The sequence below is a fragment of the Corvus brachyrhynchos genome, unplaced genomic scaffold (genome assembly GCF_000691975.1).
Source record: "Corvus brachyrhynchos isolate BGI_N302 unplaced genomic scaffold, ASM69197v1 scaffold94, whole genome shotgun sequence".
Classification (NCBI taxonomy): domain Eukaryota; kingdom Metazoa; phylum Chordata; class Aves; order Passeriformes; family Corvidae; genus Corvus; species Corvus brachyrhynchos.
The window spans coordinates 11,689,296-11,713,944 of NW_008238330.1; the positions used below are offsets into that span (position 1 = coordinate 11,689,296).

At 42.9% G+C, this 24,649-nt stretch overlaps 1 protein-coding gene across 1 annotated transcript in view; it reads right to left on the bottom strand.

Moving 5' to 3' along the window:
* SH3BP5 (SH3 domain binding protein 5) overlaps positions 1–24,649 on the bottom strand; it is a 51,778-nt gene that overhangs the window by 14,114 nt on the left and 13,015 nt on the right. Inside the window, exon 4 of the mRNA XM_008633918.2 lies at positions 5,831–5,995. Coding sequence (XP_008632140.1) covers positions 5,831–5,995 — 165 coding nt within the window. The remainder of the gene's footprint in view (positions 1–5,830; positions 5,996–24,649) is intronic.

The window sequence follows — 24,649 nt, forward strand, 5'->3', positions numbered from 1 at the left end:
CACCATGCTCACATTGTCCGCACACCTCTGCAGAGACAGCCTGTCCCCTTTCCCTGGGACAGCAGCTCAAGGTGCACACCCAAGGCTCAGGATAATACCTGGGAGAAGGTTTAGAAAAAGACAGATAGGCTTGTGAAGGAAAGAAGTACTTTTTATTAGCACTAATAATACATTTGGTGAAAAAACTGCAGTGTCAGATGGACTTGTAAACAAGCTCTTGGTCACAGTTACCAAATAAGCTGGTTTGTCTAATCCAAGTGCTTCTACCACCCACCTTGCCTTGTAGGGATGCCTTAGGTTTTAACTTTTATATTTTTCAAATTCTGTACCGCTTAGTGTGTAACTCTGAAGTTTCTTGTAGCCTGGTAATTTCTGCTCTCTCGTGCTAGGTAGACATAACAAAGCCTCTCTGGGCCTGCTCTCCAAGGACACCCAGACTGTCCTAGGCGCAAAAGTATAAACCAAAGACCCTCTAAGGGGGGGAACGCTGAGGGGAATTACATCATTAAACTGAAGCCTTAACTGGAGAATTAACCCTGCTATGCAAATGAACCAAACCTATGAAAGTGTGAAGAACTTGTGACCTGTCGTCCATCTCGGGGTCCATCTTGGCAGTAGCCTCTGGCCCCCAGGGGGTAACTTTGAAGGCCTTTCAAATAAATACCTACCTTATTCCCTTACTCCTGTCTTGTCTCTGTTCCCAGGAGGCCTCTTAAGGCATCAGCAGATGCTCCTAAGCCATCACAGATGCAACAGCATCACTTAGAAAAAGGCAGAGAAAGAAGTGAGGATAACATCTCTTTAAAGGCTGCTTGAGACACATCTCACCTCCTTACACTGTACCTGCCTTTCAGCTCACCCTTGGGGTGAACAGGGGACATACTCTTGGACAAAAACACCCAGAATGGATGAACTTCTAGGATACCCACACAATCACTGGACATTTCTGTAGCCCTTGCCTGTCCCTCACTACTGGACCACCTACTCCAGGCAGAACTCACTCTCCCAGGAAAGCACAGGCTGTAAGACACAAGTAATGAAAACAAAGCAAGCAAATACCCCCATCACCGGGATTGATCAATTCCTCTTCTTCCCTAACCCCTATTTCCTACCCAGTTGTCTGAAAAAGGAACGTCAGTGTAGAGTATATATTTACCATCAATAAATCTGGGCAAGTAGCTTTGTTCCACCCAAAGTATTTCCATAATCTGAAGTAAAAAATGGACTCCAGACAAAATTTTAGTAGTGACAACAAATGCAAAAGAAAAATTTTATCAGTGGAGTTGAGCAAAGTTGACCATCTAAGCCAGATAATTACTCAGAAGGACCGTTTCTTTCACAAAAAAAATTAAATTTATCGTTCTTCTAGGGGACAACTTAAAAATAAAAGAGGAGAGAGACAATGCAATATCAGTAAACCAGGAGGAGAGAATCAACAATACAAAGGATTGCAAAAAATCACTGCATTTCCAGGATAAAGTGACAGAGAGATTAGGACAAGGAATGATGTGGTATTTTTGTTGTTACTTTCACAGACTTTTCTTCTCCCCCTTTTTCCTCTAAGTTTTTCTAGCTGCAGGAAGTATCTCTCCTCTCTACATCACGAAAGCACCCACACATTTTACACTGACAGATGGTACTTCATGGTGTAATATCAAAGGGAGCTTCACAAGCCAAATTAATCCAAGAGGGAGCATGCCTCCTCCCTCTTTACTCTCCCCTCATCCTCTCCTTTTTAAAATGTCTCATGATCAAGAGCCAAAACATTTCTTCTGCCTGCCAGAATTTATGAACTGAACATATCTCAGGAAAGACTGTAGAAGCAGAACCTTTTTAAGGCTGCAGATTGCATCAGCAATTAGAAATTAGCAATTTCTCCTGAAATTCATGAAGGGTCTTCCGTTCTGCTCCAGCTTGTCTCAAACTAGAGGTAACACATCTGTCAGTACTTTCCTTTTGTACATCTTTATGAATTATTTTCAGTAGGAGCAAAAATGTGAAGACCTTTTTCCTCCATCCCTCCAAAATTCAATATCCTTTGTGTGGAAGTTTCCTTTCACAGGACCCTCTTTCATAGCCCTGCTCTCTGCACCTCAAACTGCAGCATTACAATTCAAGGTACTAACAGGCTGGCATCCACTAGCAAAAACATCATCACCAAATTTTAAAGAGACACTGCAGTTACCACAATCCTGCTAAGCCAATGGCTAAGAGTGAACAGTATTTTTCCTCCCCAGGCAGCTTAAGAGCTCATCAAGCTTGTCTACATTTCCATTATAATCAACAGAGAATTTATCTTAAAATGACCTTGCCCCTCTGGCCACATGAATTGCTCTCCAGACACCACTTATTGATCAGACCGCCTTTCATCATAATGGAACTTTTGGCAAGTAATTGTGATACAAAGTCAGGCTCTAGACACCTGACACTGATGAGCTAAATTCCAATCTAAGCATCATTACATTTCTCAGATCTGTGGAAAAACAGACATCTAGAAAAAAACCACAGGACTTTACCCCAAAATATGCATCAAGTTAAGAATAGAAATGGGCAAAGCAGCTGTCTGACTTGCAGGATTGAACCACAGTCCGGTGCTTCACTGTTGTGAACATTTAGCTCAAGCACAGACGTTTGCAGGGATTAGTTCCATCTTCGCAGGCAGGTAGGCAGGAGTCCAGCTCCTGTTTATGCTCCCAGCCCCCTTTGGAAACATAGCTCAAACTTGAAGGTGCAAAGAAATTTCTGAGTGACAGCCTGTACTCCCTGTACCTGTTCATGCTGGTTCTGCCTGCTTCACGAATAGAAAGATTTTCCACACGTTATGCTTCCAGCTCATCCAGGAAAAGCAAAATTTCGGTAACTCTCCCATTTCGCATCAGTTGAATTGTGTGATTTTCTACATCAGTGGCTACAAAAGTCTTGTTTACAGAAGCCTGAGAGATGGTCACATTAAAAATAGTGTTAATATCTTTTCAGACTATCAAGACATCAAAAAGCAATTACAACATACAACCCTTATCTCTATGTCCTCCCAGTGAGGGTCTGGAAACAGCATTTCCTGTTTGGTACTCTGGACACCAAGTCTTTGTCTATATCCATAGGGTCAAGTGCAAAAATAACCTGGCAGCACTTCCACACATAGCTGTATAAGAAATCAGTTTCTCATTTGTTCTCTTGCCTACCCTTTTTCTTTATGCTTTCTGTTTACAGTGTTTGTCAGCTACCAAGCTGCTAACAGGGCTTAGGTTTGGTTCCAAGTTACAGATTAATTCAGTGAAGCCTGCTGCCCATGCCTTAGAACAGCAAATAAAAACACTTTACTCTTGCCTGACATTTCTATCAGTAGAGAAACAAATGAATTAGTAGCCCACTTCTAAAATCTGGCTCAGAGGTGCTTTTCTGCACTTGAGTCCTTGCTGTACAAGGCTCAGTGCAAGATTATTCTCTTCATTTATAGATGACAACTGTCATCTACAAATACATTCAAAAAAAGCTAGAAAATCCAAATAACCAGACTGCAGAAGCTTTCTCCAAGCGCAATTTTATTTGTGCAAGTAGAAGGCACCTATTTCTTAGTCCTCAGCCTTCACCCTAAGAAACAGTTTTTTCCATTAGTGATTTCTAATGTAATTCATAGTTAATGATCTGAGTTGTCAGCAACACTGTGGCAGTCAAGAAGAACTTTTGCTCTACAAGATCTCATCCTCTGACCTGTTTTCATCCATAGCTTGGTAGGGAATGTCAATGTTTTCTGCTCCCCGAGATCCCGATTATTCTGTTTGCCTCACTGAACACTAAGCACTTCCATTAATTGCATGCACTGAAGCCAAGTGAAGTTTTCACTCCATTCTTAGAGAAGATAAAAATTCAGTCAAGCACTCCAAACAAACTAATGTTGGGTGTGTTCAGCCAGGACTTCCAACAGCATTTTCACCCTTCTTGGCTCTGGCCTTAGCCTCAAGACCTCCACCATGGCCAATGAAAATTGTAAGACAAACTTCCATGCAACTCTCTCAAAACCTGCTGCACCCTGGAAAGGTACAGATGGGTGTTTTCTGGGAACTGAGCTTACCCAGACTATTTTAAGCACCAGGAATTGTTGGATAACAAGTTTTCCATTCCAGGAGCCCTCAGCTGCTCTATACAGTCCAGCCTAGGAGATTTTACAGCTGCAGTACGTACACCTAAGTTCCTTATCTGCTGTTCAGCTCTAACAAATCAGAGGCATTATGGCTTGAATCAGCCCTCCAACAAACAGGTATCCTACAATCAGTGATGGCACCTATTAACACCACCAGCGTGACTCCACCGAACACTGCCAGCAGCCATCTGCTGCTCTGAATCACTGGGTTTGCTCATCTCAGGTGCACACCTCTCACAGACTCACAGTCAGGGAATGATCAAGGTTTGTAGAAGGATACAACATGCCTTTGAAATAGCCAAGGAAAAGAAGAATTCATTTGTACTCTCAAATTGCCGTTGTTTCCTTCCTCACCCACCCCAACACAAGTTTTTGTTATGCCAGCTAGAGAGAGGTAGATTGCTGTCACTGTCCACCAAAACTCAGCAGTTTCCCAGTCAGGAGCTCTAAGCAACTCCTTTGATGCTTCCAGTTTTTCTCATCTATCAATTCTGAGAATCAAAAATTATCTATTTCTGCACTTTCTTCATATTGAGCAGGGATTACAGCTAGGAAAAATGTCAGCTGGCACAAGCACACTGCAAAGGTGGGTCTCTCCTCATAAACACAGAGGTCACCAGATCTGCAAATACCAAATGATAACAGGGACAATAACACAAACAATAGCCTGGAGTTCATTTTCTCACTAATGTATACCAGGTTTTCTATCTCTCCCCTACACACAGCCAACATCCTTTCTGTTCCCTGTTTCTTCATCAGGCAGCTGGATTTTAAAATCCACTCTGAAATAGAAGCTTTCTTATAACTGAGAAGCTTTTGCAACACAACAGAGCTGTTGCATTGAGGACTGCAAGACAATATGAGCATTGTATGGCATGATAACATGTTTGGAATAGCAAGTTCAGCTTCACTGGCATATTAAGGAAATGACAGAACAAAGGTTTTTAATTTAGATTTTTGGCTCTTTTATGTTAAAAAAAAAAAACTTTCTGTGCCTTTTTTTTTTTTTTAAACAGGAAAAAAGAGACAAGACAAATTACAGGAAAATTCTTCTTGACATCTGCTAGAAAGAATACTGCCTTTCTTTGTTAGATGGTTCATCTCTTCTGTAAGTTTAAAAAGACTTTACAAAGGAGGTAGGACCTCGTCTAAATTCCAAATTTAATTCAGGATAAAGCAGCATGCAAGCTTAAATGCAACACATAATTTTGAGTAATTCTACATTCAAACACACATTTCTGAACCAGGTACCTGTTCAATTTAGTCCATACTAAGAAGAGGTTATACTAAAATTGGAACATGTCCCTGTTTTTCCAGGGTAAATGCTCCCATAACACATGTATTCAGGAATAGGCATTCCCATGCAGTTATTCTGGCACAACTCCAAATGCAGATATGCCTTAAGACACTGTTTATCCCTGTAATATAGATGGTAATAACTTTTTTTATTTTCTGTAGAGAGCTACTCCACTACTACAGCACCACCAGACCAAGAACTAGAGCTGTCCCAGAAGCAGCCCAAGGCCCAGATCATTTAACCTTAGGCCTCATAATTTTTCATAGCTTCATTTCCTACATGTCATGTACCTGGACCAAAAGAAAAATTTGGTCTTTCAGAAACTGGGCCTCATACACCACAGGAGACCATCAAGTATGGAAAAGGCAGATGCTGGGACGAGTTTCTATTACCCTCTGAGTAGCATGGTTGAGCATCTCTTGCCAGGCAGAGTCAAACTGACGCTTGTCATCTTCCAGGAGCCTCTGCTCAGCAAGCGAAATGGTCTCTTTGGCAGCACGCAGCACTTCAGTGGCCCTCTGAAAGTCCTGAGTCGCCCTCTGAGCCTCCAGCTGTGCCTGAAGGGGGGGGAAAAAAAAAAAGTTGGGATCAGAGACAAAGGAACCCTCACAGTCATGTTTAGAAGATCTGTGACACTAATCCCAAGACTTCTTAAAAGAGCAACACCACCGTCACTGTTTCCCAACCTTTTACTTGAAGTGACACATATTTTTCACTGGATTAAGTCCTGCTAAGACAGCAGTTCCCACCCAAAGAGGTCATTTGCCAAGAAGTGTCTCATGGTGTTTGTGGTCAAAAAACTCTCAGCTGATGGCCTACAAATAAGCACCTGGCTGAGAGATAATACCGAATGATGTAGATTTCATCACTGAGAAACAAACCAAAAGAAAGCACAATGGCAAACTTGTGGCGTGTCAAGAATACACTGAGAATGGCACTCCCTGAGTTTAGTCAGGGTGGATTTTTATCTGATACACCATTAATCATGCTGAAGAAATATTTTGGAATTATTACCCTGCTATAAAGCATAAACAAGTTCTCTGAGATAGTGGTTGCTAATTCTTTGGACGTTCTTTTACTTTGCTATCGCTGGTACACAACTGGTGCAGCAAGTCCCCAGCACACAGATATAAGAATAATCAACGGAATTTAAAAAAAAAAAAATTCTTTCCCTGAATTTTTCTACATTATATATTTCATAGATTTCTATTTAAAGGAGTATTTCTGAGCTTGGAAATACAACACTTCCAATCTAAGCCTCACATTCAATTAATTGAACATCCAGGACCATGAAGACAGTTTTCATTCACACTTCAGTGATTTTTCAAAAATAAACTGGAATTCCACAGTCTATACCTATGAGAAATGTCTTTTACCAGACATGACTGACAGAACAAAATAATTAATAAAACTAAGTATCATGATATGCACAGAAGGAGTCTTGAGAATCGAACAGGAGAAAGGACTCTGGCATACAGAATACTACACTGAGGAAGATAAAGTCTTACGAATAAAGGAAGAGGTTTTAGTGTGAAGAAATGGCGGTCATTTGGGAAGCAGCTAAAATTCCCTGATACAAAATAAATGGAACAATGGTGCATTTCTCCAGCAAACAACTGGCTACACCCCCTCAACACCAGCTGCACCAAATACCTCCACACTTGAGACACCACAGTTATTTGTAAAGGTAATGGAAAAAACCCTTCCCTCCCTGCCCCCTGGCAGGGGAGAAGGACTCCTAATTTAAACACAAGTCTCAAAAGGAAATAAAGCACGCTATGTTTCCCTCACCATGTCCTGAAATAGCAGCAAGCTCTTCTTACTTCCTTCCCTCACTCACAAGGAGATACTTCACTCCAAGGTAACCATGCAAAAATAGGAATTATGTGTCAGAGGTCCTTCAGTTACTAGCTAGAGAGGGAAATCAAAGTCATCACAATCAGAGCAGTAATTTCCTTCCAGCCAAGGTCCCTGATGCATTTCCTTCTGAAGCGGCTGGTGGTGTTTTCCACAGAGAAGTTCATCTAACCATGCCCTTCGCTGTTTTCAGGTAGTTTACAACACATCACCTTGCCTACAGCCTTTGTGAAGAGCCAGGGCACTAAAGTGATAATTCCCATGCAGAACTGCATATTCCAAGGCAGCACAGATCTTTGGGCCAAGGTTAGTGGGTGCACAGCATCCTAGGGTAAGTTCAATGCCAATACGATCTCTTTTCCTCTCTGAGAAAAACCCCCACACATTACATCTCCTCATCATCCCAGCCACCAGCTGCCTGTTTCAAATGCATTAATACATTTTATAAATTCAGAATAAGCCTGACTATAAAGTATTTTTAGCCACTAACCTAAACCATTATACCCAGCAAGCACAAGAAAGCCATCTGAGGATCTTCAAACAAGGCTCAACCTAGGCTTCCAACAAAGAATACAGCAAAAAGCTGAATCTTAGTCCCCAAAGTATCTACTGAATTTTCCAAAGATTCCCAACTTTTTTTTCTGTCCAGTAAGTTTGACCTATGCTAGTAAAGGAATCAAATACAAATAAAAGCCAAAAGTTTCCCATAAAGTAGTTTGAGACGGGATTTTAAGACAGGAAATAAAATGCAAGACTCCAGTAAGAGCCTGCACCAAGTACTGCAGAACAATGCTGAGGACGTTTGGAGGAAGAACAAGACCGGTTTTCATGGAAGACTCTACAAGAGGGAGCCAGGTCCCAGCAACTTCCAGCAATAAGGCTGTGAAATCAGCTTCAGCTCCTTGGCCGCCCTGCTGCATGAGCAGGCCTGCTCATGCAAGAAATGACTTACAAACACACAAAAACAGACTGGAGACCCATTTGGCCGCCCTGCTGCATGAGCAGGCCTGCCCATGCAAGAAATTACTTACAAACACACAAAAACAGACTGGAGACCCATTCCTTGGAACCTCAACAGCAGTTAACTGCTTTCGAAACTCCAGTAAAACCAGATCCCAGGGGCAATGCGAGCACCAAAGTACAGTTTTCTCACCATAACTGCATCAGCACTTGAAAGTTTCTGTTGGCACAGATACCTGGGTCAGGGATCAAGACATCTAAGCCAGCAAAAAGCCTGCAGAGCATTAGGAGCTGAGATACTTAATCCCCATGGAAAACAACATTTAGTGGTAGCTTGCAGTACAAGTAACTCTTCTGATGAAGGCCTTAACAGGTAATTGACTCCAAAACAGGAGAATTGTCTTTATGATAAAATAACCAGAATTTACAATTCAGTTAGATTTCTGCTTGCAGCTGGACCTGCAGGCCATTAAGAGCTGGAGCTGTTAACAGGCTAGCCCACAACTCTAGGCCCATAATCCATTCAGCTTCGTGCCCTGTAACCATGTGGGTAAATGGAAAACTGAAACAAAGCCATACTTAAACACTGTGTCAGCTGCATTTGTTGAATACTGCTCTGCAATGGCAATTTGGAAACACTGTTTTGTTTTTAAGCAACATAGTTAGTCCAAATAGCAATTTAGCTTCAACAGTTATCTGAAGTCAGTCTACTGTCTTTATTTTAAGCAGCTTACTGAAAGCCTGAGAAAGAAAAAAGCCAAATGCTAGGGTAAAGAATGATACATTTGTCATTAGAAAAACATCAACAGGTTTGTGGCTTTGCCAATGTGAAAAAGGATACTCAAGAACTTTTTTTTGTGTTCTAGTACAGTTACTCAATAATTAGCCTTCATTTAGAACTCCCTCCAGCACGTACAAGTTCTTCTGCACCATCACCAACAGACTGCTCTCAGTCCCAAGCCCACGGGTCACTCCACTGGATGGAAAAGAGAGTAGCCATGTTCTTTGTGTGCTTTTAAAATCACAGAGAAACCAGCAGGAGCTCAGGTCTCCATATTAGCCTCCTTACACTGCACATAAACTCTATCATTTTAGACAGTGGCTGTTTCTCTCAAGACCAAAATCCAAAATTCAAATGAATGGCTGAAAACTAGGTTGTCTTTCATCACAAACTTGTGTTTGAGTTGAGAGAGGTTTAGCCCTGGGGTAGAATGAGAGAAAATGTACTAGGGATGAGGACAAAAATCACTGAGGGAGGTTGGAGGCAAGTGGGATGTCAACTTTCTGCGTCATTCATATCGCTGGTGCTTGATGGAGTCTACCCAATATAGAAGTGAGAATCTCTTTCACCATAGTCAGAAAAGCCCGTCCAGAGAAACATCTTTTTGAAAATGAGAAAGTCCTGACACCTTGGGAACTGGAGGACCTGTGCCCCAGCTCCCACTGCCACAGTGACACTGCTCATTGTGGCTCATGATCAGTGCTTTCTGCCAGGAAACTCAGCTGAATGTCTTCACCACTGCAGACCCTTCCCCTATCAGTGTAAAATATAAAATGGGAGTCCTTAAGAAACACGATTAGGTGGCCACAGAGATTGAAGCCAAGGAGAATCCCACTGTCACAGCACATCTGTCACATGCTGTCCACAGAGAGCATCAACTCTTCCTGCCACTCTGTCCCTCCTCTGCAACTCAGTCCTCTACAAGCAGCCAGCTACAAACAAGTCTCCCACAACAGTAAATCCCTTCCCTACAACCAGCAGCACATCCAGAAGTCCTGCTCTGCCCACTCAGGCCCCTCCTCGTGGCCAAGATCTTCCTTTTACACGGCTATCCACCCTGTGCTGTTTGCACATGTGACCTCCTCTCACCAGCTCATCTGCCTCCCTGATCTCCCTGGCTACGACAGGCACAGCCCTGAACTTCCCAGGCAGCTCCCAAAGACTCAGAAGTGACATGCAGTAGCAGCATTCACAGAAGCAAACAGTGCACTGTGGTATAAAACATGTCAAGTTAGAAAATAAATTATGTAAAATTAAAGGCGTACTGACAGGGTTCATAACTGTGAGTTATTAATATATTGCTGAACGGTGCTCAGCCCTGACGAACCCCTTTTGGGGGATAAAAGCTGCACCCTCTGGGCAGTCCCCTGCTTAGCCTACACAGGGCCTTGCACAGAAGGGAACCATGCACAGCAGCCAGATTATGTTGTCAGCCAGAAATTAAAAAAGCGCTAGGCCATGGCACACTAACAGAAGAAAACAAAACCAGGCACTTTTTAAATGTAGTCCTCCTGGAACCAGCATACAGCATACAGACATCTGCTTGTCCACTTTCAGAGCAGAAAACTGTGCACTCTTTAATTATGAAACACAATTTTCTGATTAGTCCACATAGCTTCTGTTGACCCAAGTTCTCCTTGTAGTCAGAGCCCTTGCCCAGCTGCTAATAGAGGATTTTCCCCACCTTCCCATATATAGCTTGAACATATGACGTATCTCCATTTCATCTCATCTCTGATTTGTGTCTTTGTTTCTGCACAGTATCACTGACACTGAAACATGGTACAACACAGCTATAACATTCCTCTGAGCCTAGCCAACATCTAACGTACACTGGCAGGCACTGGTCAGTCTCTGACACGTGAACACACCTGCACACAGCTAACAGCCCAGCCAGGCTGCCCCAAAGAGATGCAGAGGGTTCATATTGTGGAGACGAGCCTATGCAGGATTTCTCCCATTGGCCAGCCTCACCAGAGGACCAGACCACAAGTACTGATGATATTTAATGAAAAGGGCATTTTCAGAAACTAGAAAATTTCCCATTAGAAACGTCAGTCAGCAAAGATCAGATATTTTCAAAATTGGCTTCTCATTTATCCAGGTGAATCTATCTCATCCTGCACTGCCAAGGCCTTGACATCCACTTTATTTCAGCATCTCTGTGTTACTGCCAATGAAAGACATGAACAACCTCTGTTTCTGAAATCACCATAAGCTGGAGCATGAAGGGAACACACAGCTGCTGCTCAGAACAAAGCACCAGCACACCACGTGCTGGCCCAAGGCCTTTGCTCTAGAAAGCATTTGTTTGTTACTGTAAAACCAGTGTTTCTCCCACCCATTAATCTTTAAAACAATACTTTAATTGCTACTAGCAAACATGTACTTGCTTACTAGCAAATAGATAATGATTAACTGTGTTCCAGTCCCACTCTTCAGAAGGAAGCAAATTTCAGATGTTTTCATTCTGGCCCCCTTTCCTCCTTTTATCAACATCCTACGTTAATTTGCTGTGCAAAGTACAACAGGGAACATGTTTTGAAACAGGAACGTTACTCCATCCATCGCCCACCAGAGTTGCTGTAGCACTGCCTGTCTTCAGGGATCCCTGATCGCAGTGACTGCACCAGGGCAGTCTGCACAAGCTTCTGTAAGGGATGAGGACAGCAGGATCACCACTCATTGACCACAGCATCCCAGTCTTACCCACCACTGCAGCAGATGCAGTGATTCAGAAGCCTACAAGGTGGAGGCAGCTGAGTGCTCTCTGCACCATTCACAGTAACCAGCCATTGAATGCTGCTATTTCGGCTTCAGTCCTCCTCAACCTGTTTTAATGCAGCTGGCAGGCAGTAACAAGAGCAGCAGCCCAGATGTCAACACAAGGGCTCATAATGCTCAACATCCAAACACAACTAACAACCACCTTGACACAGGCGCAACTCCATCCACAGCAAATGCACGAATGACACTAAGTCAGAGGAGGTGGTTGAAAAGGCAGAACCTCAACCTAGATGGACCTTGTTGAAACTTGACTGGGCCAAGAGACACTTTACAACAAGGAGACCTGTCGAGTCCTGCACTTGGGGCGGAATAATCCCATGGTCAGCCCTGTCAAAAAGGACCTGCACATTACAGCAGGTGTCAGGCTGAGGAAGCTGAAAAGGTGCAGTCTCATTGGGAGTAATGCAAACCATGTCCTAGGCTAAACTAAGAGGGCCACGGCTGGCCAATCCTGCAGACAAGTTACACAGAGAGGTTTCAAATCCCTATCTCTGGAGGTCTCAAAGACTTGGCAACGCCATGGCTGATGCAATCCAGCAATGTGACAGATCTGCTTAGAGCAGAAAGTTGAGATCTGATGACCTCCAAAGGTCCTGTACAACTAGTACTTCTACCAAATACCATCATATTTTTCTTAGTTTCTCAAAGCCTGAAGAACATTTTTGCAAAAACTTTGCAGTGATGCTGAATATTCTCCTACATACTCAGATGCATTTATTTTCCTGAATAAACAGACTAGTGGTGCAACTGGGGGAGGGTAGGGCTTTTGTTTGCTTTTTTTAAGGACCATGACCTTCCCTTTCTCCCTACAGCCTAAAAACTCTGATCCAAACCAGAAATGAAAAGTAGTATAACCACCTCAGAAAACCCTTTCTATAGCTATACTTTCATAAACAACTTCTAAAATCCAAGGCCTTGAGAGTGACCTCATTTTAACAGATCTGAGGCCTGAGCTGTATAATCTGCAATGACTGTTTGCATTACTGACAAAAAATAGTCTCTCAAGAGTCTGAAATACCCTTGTGTTCTTTAAGCAGTTTATTATAAAGCTATACAATTGAACATGGGTTAGAATTTGTTTTTTCAAAAGCATATTTAAAGGTTTTTAACTGGATGGAGAAGACAAAGGGGAGGAAAAGGTGAAAACAAGCCTTGTTAGAGTTTTGTGAAACACAAACCATTTCCTCCCAGCTGCATAACTAATTAAATGCCTGTGGAACACTATAACCATGTGTCCCTTAGTCTCTGCTTTTGATTAGGTGTCTTACTCCTGTGCTGGGCTTTTTGGTCTCCTACATGCATCCACCCCTTCTCTTCTAACAGCCAAATTGTTGTAGAACTGACCTGACTCCTGGTTCTGTATTACATTCCTGCAGTCTATAAAAAGGCACAGGAAATAAGAGCAGACCTACAAAGCATGTTTCAAGAGACATCTAGCTCTGTGCTAAAGTTAGGTGGTATGTGTAACTCCTTTAAGACAGGATCACGAGTGTGTTCGAAGACCCAGAAGCCTCAGGGCACAACCATCAGCTCATTCATTAGCTGCTTCTGTTACCAGCACAAGGACAGCTGGACTCCTCAAAGGCAGAATCCCACCTCCCTTCTTTGGGAGCTGTGGAAGGAAATGAGAAAGAAAGTATCTGAACATAGAATTTCCTTAAACACTGTTAAGACTAGTCCTGGTCTGGACTGAACTAAACAATCAGCTGCCAGCCCTCCTCTGCTCTCTGGCAGCTCCCATCTAGGTTGCAACTGGGATCTTGTGAAACGAGGGCAAGGATATCCCCTCTAAGCTGATCATTGCCACTGTGCAGTCAGTCATTTGAAACCTGCTGGTCTCCTCACTGGTTTTAATTGGTGTAGCTCTTTGCCTTACAGGAATAGGGAGGCCATGCTCACTTGGGCACAGAGATTGTATGGGAGACACTACCCCAAGCCTTTTGCCCCTCCTTTGTTTTTCACGAGGTTGTTGAGAGATGCTGGTGCGCTTGGAGTTAGTCACACTAATTAACGAGTCTATGGCACCAGAACATGACAAATTGTTCAGTCTACTACCACCCAGGCACAGCCTTCTTGGGCATTCACTGCCATCTGCTTGTTAGTTGTGCAATTGTTTGTGGCCAAAATTATTAAGCTGTTGCTTTCTGGAAGGGAGGGGATGATAGAACATGTCCAGGTTTTGATCTCCAAGGTAAATGATCTTATTAAGAGAGAAAAACACCACGATAATCCTCCCCGCTCTATGCACCTGCATTCTGAGAGCTTAGCCAGTGAGTCAGCAAGTCTAGGGCTTACAGCTGGTTTCTAGGTTTACAGAGGCTCTACATGCTCATCTGCACCTGGCAGCAGCCTGCTTTGCTGGAATTAAATATAGAAGCAAGGAACAACTCCCACAAATACACCCTCCAAGAGGTACACCGCCTGCTTTAGTGGCTTTTGCTAATTATCCAAGATGATCAACATTCGGCACATACAGATGCAACAAGTATGTTCAGGAGAAACACTAGATCGTTGTCTCATGTAATTGCCACCAAAGCAGCAAATGCTTTTAAGTAGAAGTTCCCAGAGTGTTGCAAGGGATTGGCAGCCTGGTTCTGAAAGCACATCTTGTGCATGCATACTGGCACAAGCAAAGACAAGGCATGTGGGTAGGAGTTTCACCTGGCTGATGGGCTGTTCTGGACATGTTCTCCCAGTTCCCAGAAAGCCTCACACCCACCAGCAACTGCCTATCCTCAGTACCAGGAATATGCTCTGGAAGAAAGTTCCAGGCTGACCTTGTACACCTTTGCATGCTCACAGATACTTTTGAGGCAGTCATCTTCCTAAGGGACATGCTGAAGATAAATATTGACTCTTTGACATTTTTCCTAGTCAAATTACACAACTCCACAGCACATGTGAATAACAGGCTTGCTTCACTTAAACAAAAAAGTTGCGGATGGTGTCCTGGACTAATGAAAGGCTAAGTCCATTCCTCGAAGGAAATAGTCTAGGTAGCAGCAGTGCAATTCCACTACACAGCAATAAAATCCTCCTTTGAGAACAAGCCATTAGCACACTTCACCAAATTAAAAGAACCTACTGAGACAAACCAAACAATAACAACAAAACAATAAACAAACAACCACCAGCAGCAGACACAGCTAAAAGAGGTGGACATTTCTTCCACATCCTGGCAGCAAACTCTCTTGTTTTATAGTACAACTTTTTGTTTGATGCACTTGAGATATATTTCTTACAGAAATGAAGTCAACACGAAGCCATTCCCACACACGAATTTCCTAATACAGAAATTAGACTCTTCAGATAATCTTTTCCAGCAAGAGCAGACAAAAGCTCCAAAATTCATGCTGTTTTATTAGAAGTCATAACGAAACACACCCAGAAGGCAGCAACCAACATCCATATCACATCTGTTTGGGCAACAGACCCTAGCATGAACATTTATCCCTACAATATAGACTCCCACCTATTCAGATCACTGTACACAAAAAAGACTTGGTGGGCTGAACAAATTCCCCAAAGTTGCAAGACTTGTGCTACCTTCAGCAGTCATCCCTGAGCAATTATCACGCCAAACAGGTACATAGGATATCACCCTGACCTCAAGCCACCCAAGCTCAAATGCCAACTACTATTTTTAACAGATTATCCTGTCTGTGGCTTACAATCTCTTGAAATAGCCTTTACTAGAGGCCAGAAAAAAAATCAGGAGAGGAAATAGTGAGAGACAACAAAGCAACCTTTCCTTTAAATTGTTTTTTCCCTGTAGATCTGTTTTGGCAACAGCTGTGCAAGTGCTACGGTCATGCTAAGGAATGCACAACCTTATCTCTCAGGTTTTTCCAAACTTAAGAGGATGCAAAATGATGTTACTCAAATCTTCATACAACAGCAGAGGAAAAAAGAGATTCTGTTCTATTTTTACATCCCACCACCCCTTGAGAGCTGCTTACACCTTCCTGCCAGTTCCAGCATCTGTTATTGCATCTGTGGCTAAATGTAGTAGCCAGATCACCTGTATCCCTTCTTTCTGCCTAAATCAGCTGACATCTATCAAAAAACCCCAAATTTTTCTGCACCAGCCTTCTCCTTGTTACTGCAAAGAACTGAGGGTATTTCCACACCAACTCAACCCAGTATTCCATTACTTCAGACCTACTTGCACAATACTTTAAGTATTTCACAACAGAAAAAAAAACATTCTTGAAGGTTAGAAAAATAATCAGTTCATTTGATTCCTGACAATTAATGGAGAGAAGGTTGAACAGCTAATCTGGCTTTGAACTACTGCCATCCACAATGGCTGAGAACTGATGGAGGCTTTGTAGGGTTGGAGAAAGTGGGAGAAAGAGACACCAAAAGAGAGTAATTTTTTTTCATCTCTCCTAGATAAATTCTTCGAAACAGTTTAAACAGTATTTTCTTCTACTACTGTGAAGAAAAGCAGAAGAGGGAAGAACCTCTAATTTACAGTAAAAAGTCAACAAATTTACATGATAGAGCTCTCCAAGGCACATCAGCGAATAACCGTAAGAAAACCAGTTACAGTTTTTGTATCAATAGCTTATACAAACTAACCATCCATCAACAGAATAGTGCTCACACAAAACAGAAATGTAAGGTGTATGAATACCAACCCAAAATAACTAGATCTATTCACAGAGACACAGAGGCTCAGAGAGATACAGGTGATTATCTTCTGGAGGGGGACACACACACACAGAACTTATTGACAGGGGTATTACAACAAGCAAGTGATTAAAATTAGTTCCCGCTATCCAAATGTGCCAGGAACATTGTACTTGCAGAGATACTGTTACAGATGCCGCCTCCTCTGCAGGAAATATAAGCAACAGAGCACTAAATTTGAACCAGGTAAGGATTTTTTTCCATTCATCTGTGAAGTAGCAGTTGTCAGTGCTCCCAAACATGGGGCAGATTTGCACCTGCCCTGGATTAAGAGGGTAAAAACCTGCCAGTTGCACTGACCTACTGTCCTGCATTAGTAAGGCTGATGGGAAGACAAACACATTAAGGAGCTTTGCTTCACAGATCAGATCTTTGGCGTAACTTTGCCAATCCGACCAGGCAACATCTGTCATCTTCTCGGCAGTTCAAGGGCAGCCAGTTTGACACACTCCAATATCACACTGCTCAACCAGGTGACAGAGCCAGAAGACAAAAGTCACATTGAGTCAGTCTTTAAGTAAATAAATAATGTTAATAAATCAGCCAGGCAAAACCTAGCTTGTTAACCCAGGTAAGTGACTCTGAGTTCCCTGCTTCCTAGGCTTTGTTGCTACTTTGGCCTGAAGGAAAATGCAACAGAACCATGATTCAAAACTTAAAATACAGTTTTCAAGTTTTGAGCATTCAGGTGGAACACACAGAACACACCAAGCACAAGCTCTGTGCAGCAGCAGTGAGAGACTGAGCCCTGACTGCAGGGCAGTGACTCCCACTCACGGGCTGCTCACGGGCTGCTCACGGGCTTTTGGATGCAACTGTGCAAACATGACAGGAGAGCACAAGAGCCACTCCATCAAACTTTGAGCATTGAAAAACATTCGTTTGACTGAATCCAAAGTACACCCTGCTTTAGAAAAAACTTTAAAAATTCAGTGGATTCCCTGGTGAAAGTCCAGGAAGTGACTCTTCACCCTCAATAATAAAATTACAGACTCCCTTGCTTGGCTTATGCCTTCTTCAGCCCCACAGCCAGCCATGCACCATGTGGGAAGGGAGATTAATATACTGAGAATGCCCCTTGGGATCACAGCAATGGGAACTCCACATTTCACCAGAGGACTGACGTCGTATCAACATGGTTTCCCCAAGATTTGATGAAGTGTTTTGTAATAAAAAAATGAAAACATTGGTGGGAAGAAGGAGTTCAGACCTAGAGCAGGCCCATAGGGAGCAAAAAGGAAAAATGGACACACAAAACTTCATAGGCAAGCAGGTACAACGCACAGCCTCAATGCTTCATACTTTCAGGCACTTCTTGCACAGCTCACCTACATTTCATTTCCTTATCACTTCTTCACAGCACTGAGCTTCCCGATTGCTCCCACGGCAAGTTCCACGTCTCTTTTCCCTTCAGAGCACATCAGTCATCTCTTTCCAGGCGAGGCCTGGTCTGCCACAGCGCTAACCAAGGCCATCATGTCAGCTTCCATCCCACAGACAGGTTTCTTAACCACCAAGGAAAGTCCCAGTTCAGGAAGGGAGCTGCTCCCCTGCCTCTCCACCAAGTAATCTAAAAATCACAGCCATTTCCATATGATTGATTTACAGACCCAGGGAGAGAGTCACCTCTCACACGATTCACCCCACCTTCCTAATCCGGACATCATTCCCGCCCATCTCCCACTGCCAAGAGGCTCCCCAAGACCCACCAGGGCAGCTGCAAGACAGCATCCTCAGTTAAAAGGGCAAACAGTCAGCACAGGCAGAGCACAAACAACACAACCTACACTGCCAGCCTAGACCGGTTATTGCAGAAGGCCGGAGCACCAACATCCATACAAAATACAAATAATACAAACTACAAAAAAAAAGTCCTAGTGATTGGACAAGGGGAACAGTTCTAAACTAAAAGAGATTTAGATTACATGTTAGGAAGAAATTATTTACTCAGAGTGTGCTGAAGCAGTGGACAGGTTGCCCAGAGCAGTTGTGGATGCCCCATCCCTGGAAGTGTTCAAGGCCAGGCTGGCTTCAGCATCGAGCAACCTGGTCTAGTGGGTGGCACCTGTGCCCATGGCAGGTGGGTTGGAACTAGCTGATCTTTAAGGTCCCTTCCAACCCAAACCATTTCATGATTGTACGATTACCTAACAACAACAGCAGCACTGAACTATAGCCACCCAAGTGCTCTGGGTGCTTGGTTTCTTCTTCAAACAATTGGGAGAATTGTAGAAGTTTTGTGAAAGTTTATTTTCAAGATTCTGTATTCCTTCCTTTGAAAATGTGAATCCACATGATAGTTATTTGGTTTATGAACAGTTAAGCAGAAACACTCCTTCAGCCAGGAAAGGTCAGCTGGCTGTTCCACTGTAACTGTGCCAATAATTTTGCTTTTTACTAGCTCCATGGCAAGTTTCCAAACAGGAATGCAAGTCTGTCACAGTTCTGCTGACATTTAATTTTTGCTTCTCAAGTTCCCGAGTTCCTTCTCCCTCCACATTTTTTTTTGTCAAGATAATCTTACCAGATTAGACAAATCAGTCTTAACTCCTTGTTGTCTTAAACATGAGCATCAGGACTTCAGCTCATAAAAGTAAGATAGGGAAGGAGATTCCGTATGACACGGGAAGTCAATATACTGATGGATAACACATTTAGTGTCTAGGAACCAGAGGGAAAGACCTGGATACCTACCACTGTTGGAACTGGAGCCAGGAGCCATCATCCACACTCAATGCCACCCTCCTTTCCCCAGCAGAGCCAGCTGGTGCTGTGATCCCATTAGCTCTCACTCACTGAGTGAATTTGGATAGGAAACTTGGGTGCTGCAGGAATTGACACTGGCAAAACCACCATTTCCAGTTCCTAATTAATTTTTAAGGATGACCGGCAGTTTTGAACCTCCAAGTTACATGAATTTAAAAAAGCTTTTGTATTCTGAGCTAAGGAAGTTACCATCTGTAACTTTCCACACTTGCCACGCTACTTTCAGGTATCTCAAACTGCACACTTAGAGGCTGAGATGCAATGGCCACTTCAGAAAGTTTTGTTCATTTACGGGCTTGATCTCCACAAAGAAGGGTATCAGTCTCATCTGCTGAGGAAGACTCTTCCAGCCAGGTAGGTGTGCTCCTATCTGCTTATACCCCTCCCACCTTCACCACCAAGAGGCTCAGTTCCTCCTCTGTTCCTGTTCTGCAAGATTACAGCAGCTACTTTTCATCCTGATTCACTTTGAATACAGAATTCATCAAATCACATCAATATTCATATTTGAGAGAGGAAGTAATTTCCCAGCGGTAACTGGGCTCCCCCAAGTTTTGTGAAGACAAGCAGAATGGAGGTGCAGGATCTGAATATCTGAAAGCTCACCTCTAATAATTCTTTATTCTCATAGCTGATTTCTTCACACAGATGTGGCAATCCAGTTATAAAATATTACACGAGACAAAGATTATTAGTGAGGTGAGAGAAAGGAGCTCTACAACATAAAAAGTTGCAGTGAACAGATGTTCACAGGTGTCTCTGCTGAACAAAGTCTACTTGTCTATCAACTGCACTTCCTCTTGGGTATGCCTGGACATCAGTGGGGAAGAACCACTGTACACACTGCTTCCAGCGGGTTTTTCCAAGCCTCTTCAGATAAAAGAGTGCTGCTTAAGTATGTTAACAACATGAAAAAAAGAATTAGCTGTAAAATCTAGGAAGACTGACCCAAGAGCAAGCAGAACATTCATATCCCTCCAACATATTGCTGTATGAACACATGGTACAGGTGGGTCCTTTAGTGAGAGATACAGACAGATATGACCTAGCATAGATCTTTCACCTATTTTTGCCTGAAGCAAGTTTTCTGACACTTTTTTGTAAAAGCTAAATGAGGCAGGGGCTGAGAGGGGTAAAGGGAGTATCACAAAGCAAAACCATGTCCCTCCCAAATAGGCTCAGTACTAAAGATAAGCAAAGCATCCTCACCTACTCCCAATCTAAGCCAATAAAATGTAACCCCTCACTCTGCCACAAAACCAAACCAAACAAGCCCACTACCAAACAAAAAACCAACCAACAAACAAAAAAGAACCAAAAAACAAACCAAAAAATGCTGAAACTCAATTAAAAGCAATACTCCCAGGACTTTTAGTCAGGTTAGGGTCACTACAAATGCACGGATTGTTTTTTTTTGTGGGGGTGGGAACACAGTTTTATCAGATTCTTTTTCCAGCAGAAACAAAGCAGAAAGGAAAGTCTGTTCAGTTTGTCTATGGGTTCACAAGTGATGATGTATGGATAACAGATTTTTAATGGCACCTCTCACCCAGTAACCCCAAAGCACTTTTACTTCCCTTAATGAACTCAGCTTCACATCAGCTTGACAGCTTCATTTTACATGGGAACTGAGAGAGAGATGAAGTCATTTATCTGTGCCATGCAGCAGCACAAAATCAGCTCCTGCCAGCCAAGTGATTTATGCATTAGACCACACTTGCTTTTGCACAGCATCCTGTCCCAGAGCATGCTGTCACCAGGGAGGTAACACACTTCCCAGCTCTGTCGCTAGCTCAGACACTAATGTGAGCACTATTGCGTAGGCACTTTCCAGCCCCAGCCCTGCAAAATGTTAAGTCAACAGCAGCTTAAGACACTCCTTACCTCAGAGGCTCAGGACTGCTGTTTACATTATTAATGTTTCCTGGCAACTTCACCCTTCTTCCCCATTACCGTTGGGCAAGAAAAGTCTAATTCTTCGACTAGTCAACTAGGGAAGCAGCTACCAGTGGGAAAAAAAATTAAAAGAAAAAAGAAAAAATCACCACCCACACCAAACAGACATGGGAAGTTTCATTTTCTGAACACTTAGAACCCGGGCCACCTTCTGGATTACAGGAATTTCATACTGCTGCCATGTGGGCCATTGCCTGTGTACATGCACAGTCCTCTGCTACGTGCCAAAGTTCTTCCATTGAATGTGGGCATTACTGCGTAAACTAAAGAACAACATGGAAAGATAAAATGCCAAACAAAAAAAAGTTCTCACAGCACAAGTACTTCAAAATTTGATTAAACAACAAATTGCAATCAAAATGCTCCAAAAGAGTAAGGTGTGTCTTCAATCAACACAAAAGGCCCACTGCTGTACCAAATGAGGAATCACAACTAACAGTTCTGTCTTGGCAGAAGTTACAGGAAATCTCCTTAAGCAAGAATATTAGCTAGATCTCCCTTGAGTCTCAGCAAAAGCCAAATATTACTGCTTTGGTACCAACAGACAGCATCCTGACTCCCTGTGCCACCATTTCAGAGAGCAAAGCACTCAAATTGTAACACTAGTGGACCAATATTCAGGTAAAGCAAAGTTTCACCCTGAGACAGGCCAAGCTGAGGCTCTCTTGGCAAACATTCCACAAACAAGATGCTACAGGACGTCTGCACAGGAGAGTTAATTTGTTTTGAATTCCTTATCTTCTGCCAACACAGGATTGCACAAGATGGGGATAAGGGTGAGTAGACAAAAGGGCTCAAGGTTCTAAAGCTTCTCCAGTGTCATACTTCAGTTGGTGACCCCACATCACAGCCCTCATACTTTCTTAATGGGTTTTATCTTAATAGGTAAGAAACACGTATTTCCAAAAGAGACTCGTGCTGGTGCCAAGTGAAAGCAAGCTCCTCAATGTGACTTCAGACAGCTTGCATCAGGCAACTTACCCTGCAGCTGACATCTCAAATACAAGTAATTCTGGACAACTCCTGCATTTCTGCCAAACTAAACGTCATTAATTATGCAATTCTTTATTTCCAAAAGGCTTAAAGTTTATAGGTCATATTTTCACTTCCCTTTAGTGAGAGCAACAAACAGGAATTTACACTTCCCTTTCTCTTACCAACAGAGTCATGCATTTTTCCCTTATTGTTTAATTAAAGCTGTTTCAGCCCCCAAGAACCTTGTGCCTATATTTTTGGAGGCAGCCTAATGGCTGTAAAATAACTGTAGAGACAGGAGGAGGAACACAATTCTTCATAGGCTAGATGTTATTATAAATTTAAGTGGAAAAAATAAGAAGCTGTTCCCATGATTTCTCTACAGTCTTGCAAATCAAAGTAGAAAGACAGATGCAAACTGGCACCTATGTTAATATTCTGGTACATTCTTCCAGTTTCGTATTTCCCTACCTATTCACCCCTTCTGCCTGCTTTATCATAGTGGATTTGCTCCCAGTTAAGTGGAATTTTTCTAGATTAAATTAAAACTAGAAAAACTCTTTAGGCAGATGCTTAGCTGATGACTGGCACCAATCTTTCCAATCTCCCAGTCTCCAGACAGATTCACTGTCTTTCAACGCTTGCACTCCTCTTGGCCCTCAAATTCTCCACTTTAAGATGTTATTAGACAAAGAGCCAAAGGGAAACCAGAGCCCATCTTCTATCTCTGTCTACTGGGCAGATGCAAAGGGGGAACTCTGTTCTGTGACCAGATTCATAACACAAAATGAAAAAAAAGTGAAATGAGTGGTCAGAAGGACAACCCCTGCTTTAAAATAAAATGCTATCAAGGAATTAAAAGACAACTGAGTGTGTAGCAAATAAACAGATCAGGGATAAATAGCATGTAAACATAGCTAGTGACAGAATGGATTGGGAGAAAAATATGGTTCTCTCTAACAAGCCCACTAGCAGAGCAGTGATCCTACTAATTTAAGGACCTTCAGGGGCTTAGGTTTCTTAGTGATCTTGCAAAGTACCTTTGAAACAGAATGACTGAATGGATTTCATGGGTAGCAGAGACCTAACAATACAAAATTCCATTTCCAGAACATAATCTGCTGCCAGCTTCAGGACAGAAGGCAAAGTTCACTGCTCTGAGTGTGTGATGTTACAAACCTCAAAGTCATTCGACCTTTTGATGATGTTTTTTTTTTTGTACTGCAAAGCGTGTGCTTCTACCACTGACTTTTCCAAGTGTAACTCCTGAAGTCCTATGCATGCTGTGCCTCACACAGCTATTTATAGTAATAGAAGTGTGACATCATGCTCAAGGCAGGGCTGCAGGGATTTTTTTTCCCAAATTGCACATACTAGTTTACACAATTACTAGCTTCTCTAGCTCACCACTCACTGGTTTATCTCTAGCACACACCATAGTCCTTGTGAGCAGGGATTGGTCTCAGAGCACTTACAGAGGAGAGGTAAATACTTCAAAGCACAGCAAGCAGGGTAGAGCTTACCTATTTACCATACTGCTTCTACTCTGCAGGATTAAGCCTAACAGTCCCTACACATCATCCCCACTGCCTGAGACAATAGTGCCAGAACAATGCTATGCAATTTAAAGCACCAACATACTCACACATTATCTTGTATGCCACGTCCCATCAATCCAGCTCCTGCTTCATCAACTTTCAAGGGAATGAAGCTTGTGTTTGTGCCTAGCTTTCCTGTGTGTTGTTTTGAGGGTGCATTCTCTTCTCTCCCCTTCTCTTACCCTGAGAGTTTACTCTCTGCCTCCTGGCACACACTATTCTACTTTTCTCATCCCTCTACCTACTTTTATGAACAAAATGCTTCTGCAATTTTCACATATTTCACACATGCCACCCCATCTCTCACTCTCCCCTTGAACACAATCACATCTCAGCTACCCAGCCACAGATGACACCCCACACATCCTTCCAGCCAAGCACAGAAGTAGCAGCTCTAGGCAGTTCTTCCTGACTCTTCCTGCCTCAAGAGAAAACAGAAATAGCAACCAGGAACAGGCTCCCCTTGGGGAAAAAACAAAAAGACTCACACACCAGCAAGCCCCACCACAGACTCCCAGCAGAAGCACTGCCTAAGCCACCACACACTCAACTCTCAGCAGCTTTTTCTTCATAGTGAGATGCTGCCTGACACATCACAAGCTTTCTGGCTTTCCCTTCATCCAGCAGGTCCCTTACTTCCACACCTCATCCCTCCCTGAGCTACAAAGGCCTATCAATAACCAAGTAGTAGTTGGGGCATGGCAAGTAAGGCCCTGATGACAGAGGAAGCAGAGCTCAGTTTGTCCCCAAACCAAAACACTTTAGAGCCATGTTTAGCACGTTCCTGCTTCATCACAATCTAATCAGCACCAAACCTGGCAGGTTTTCCCAAGCCC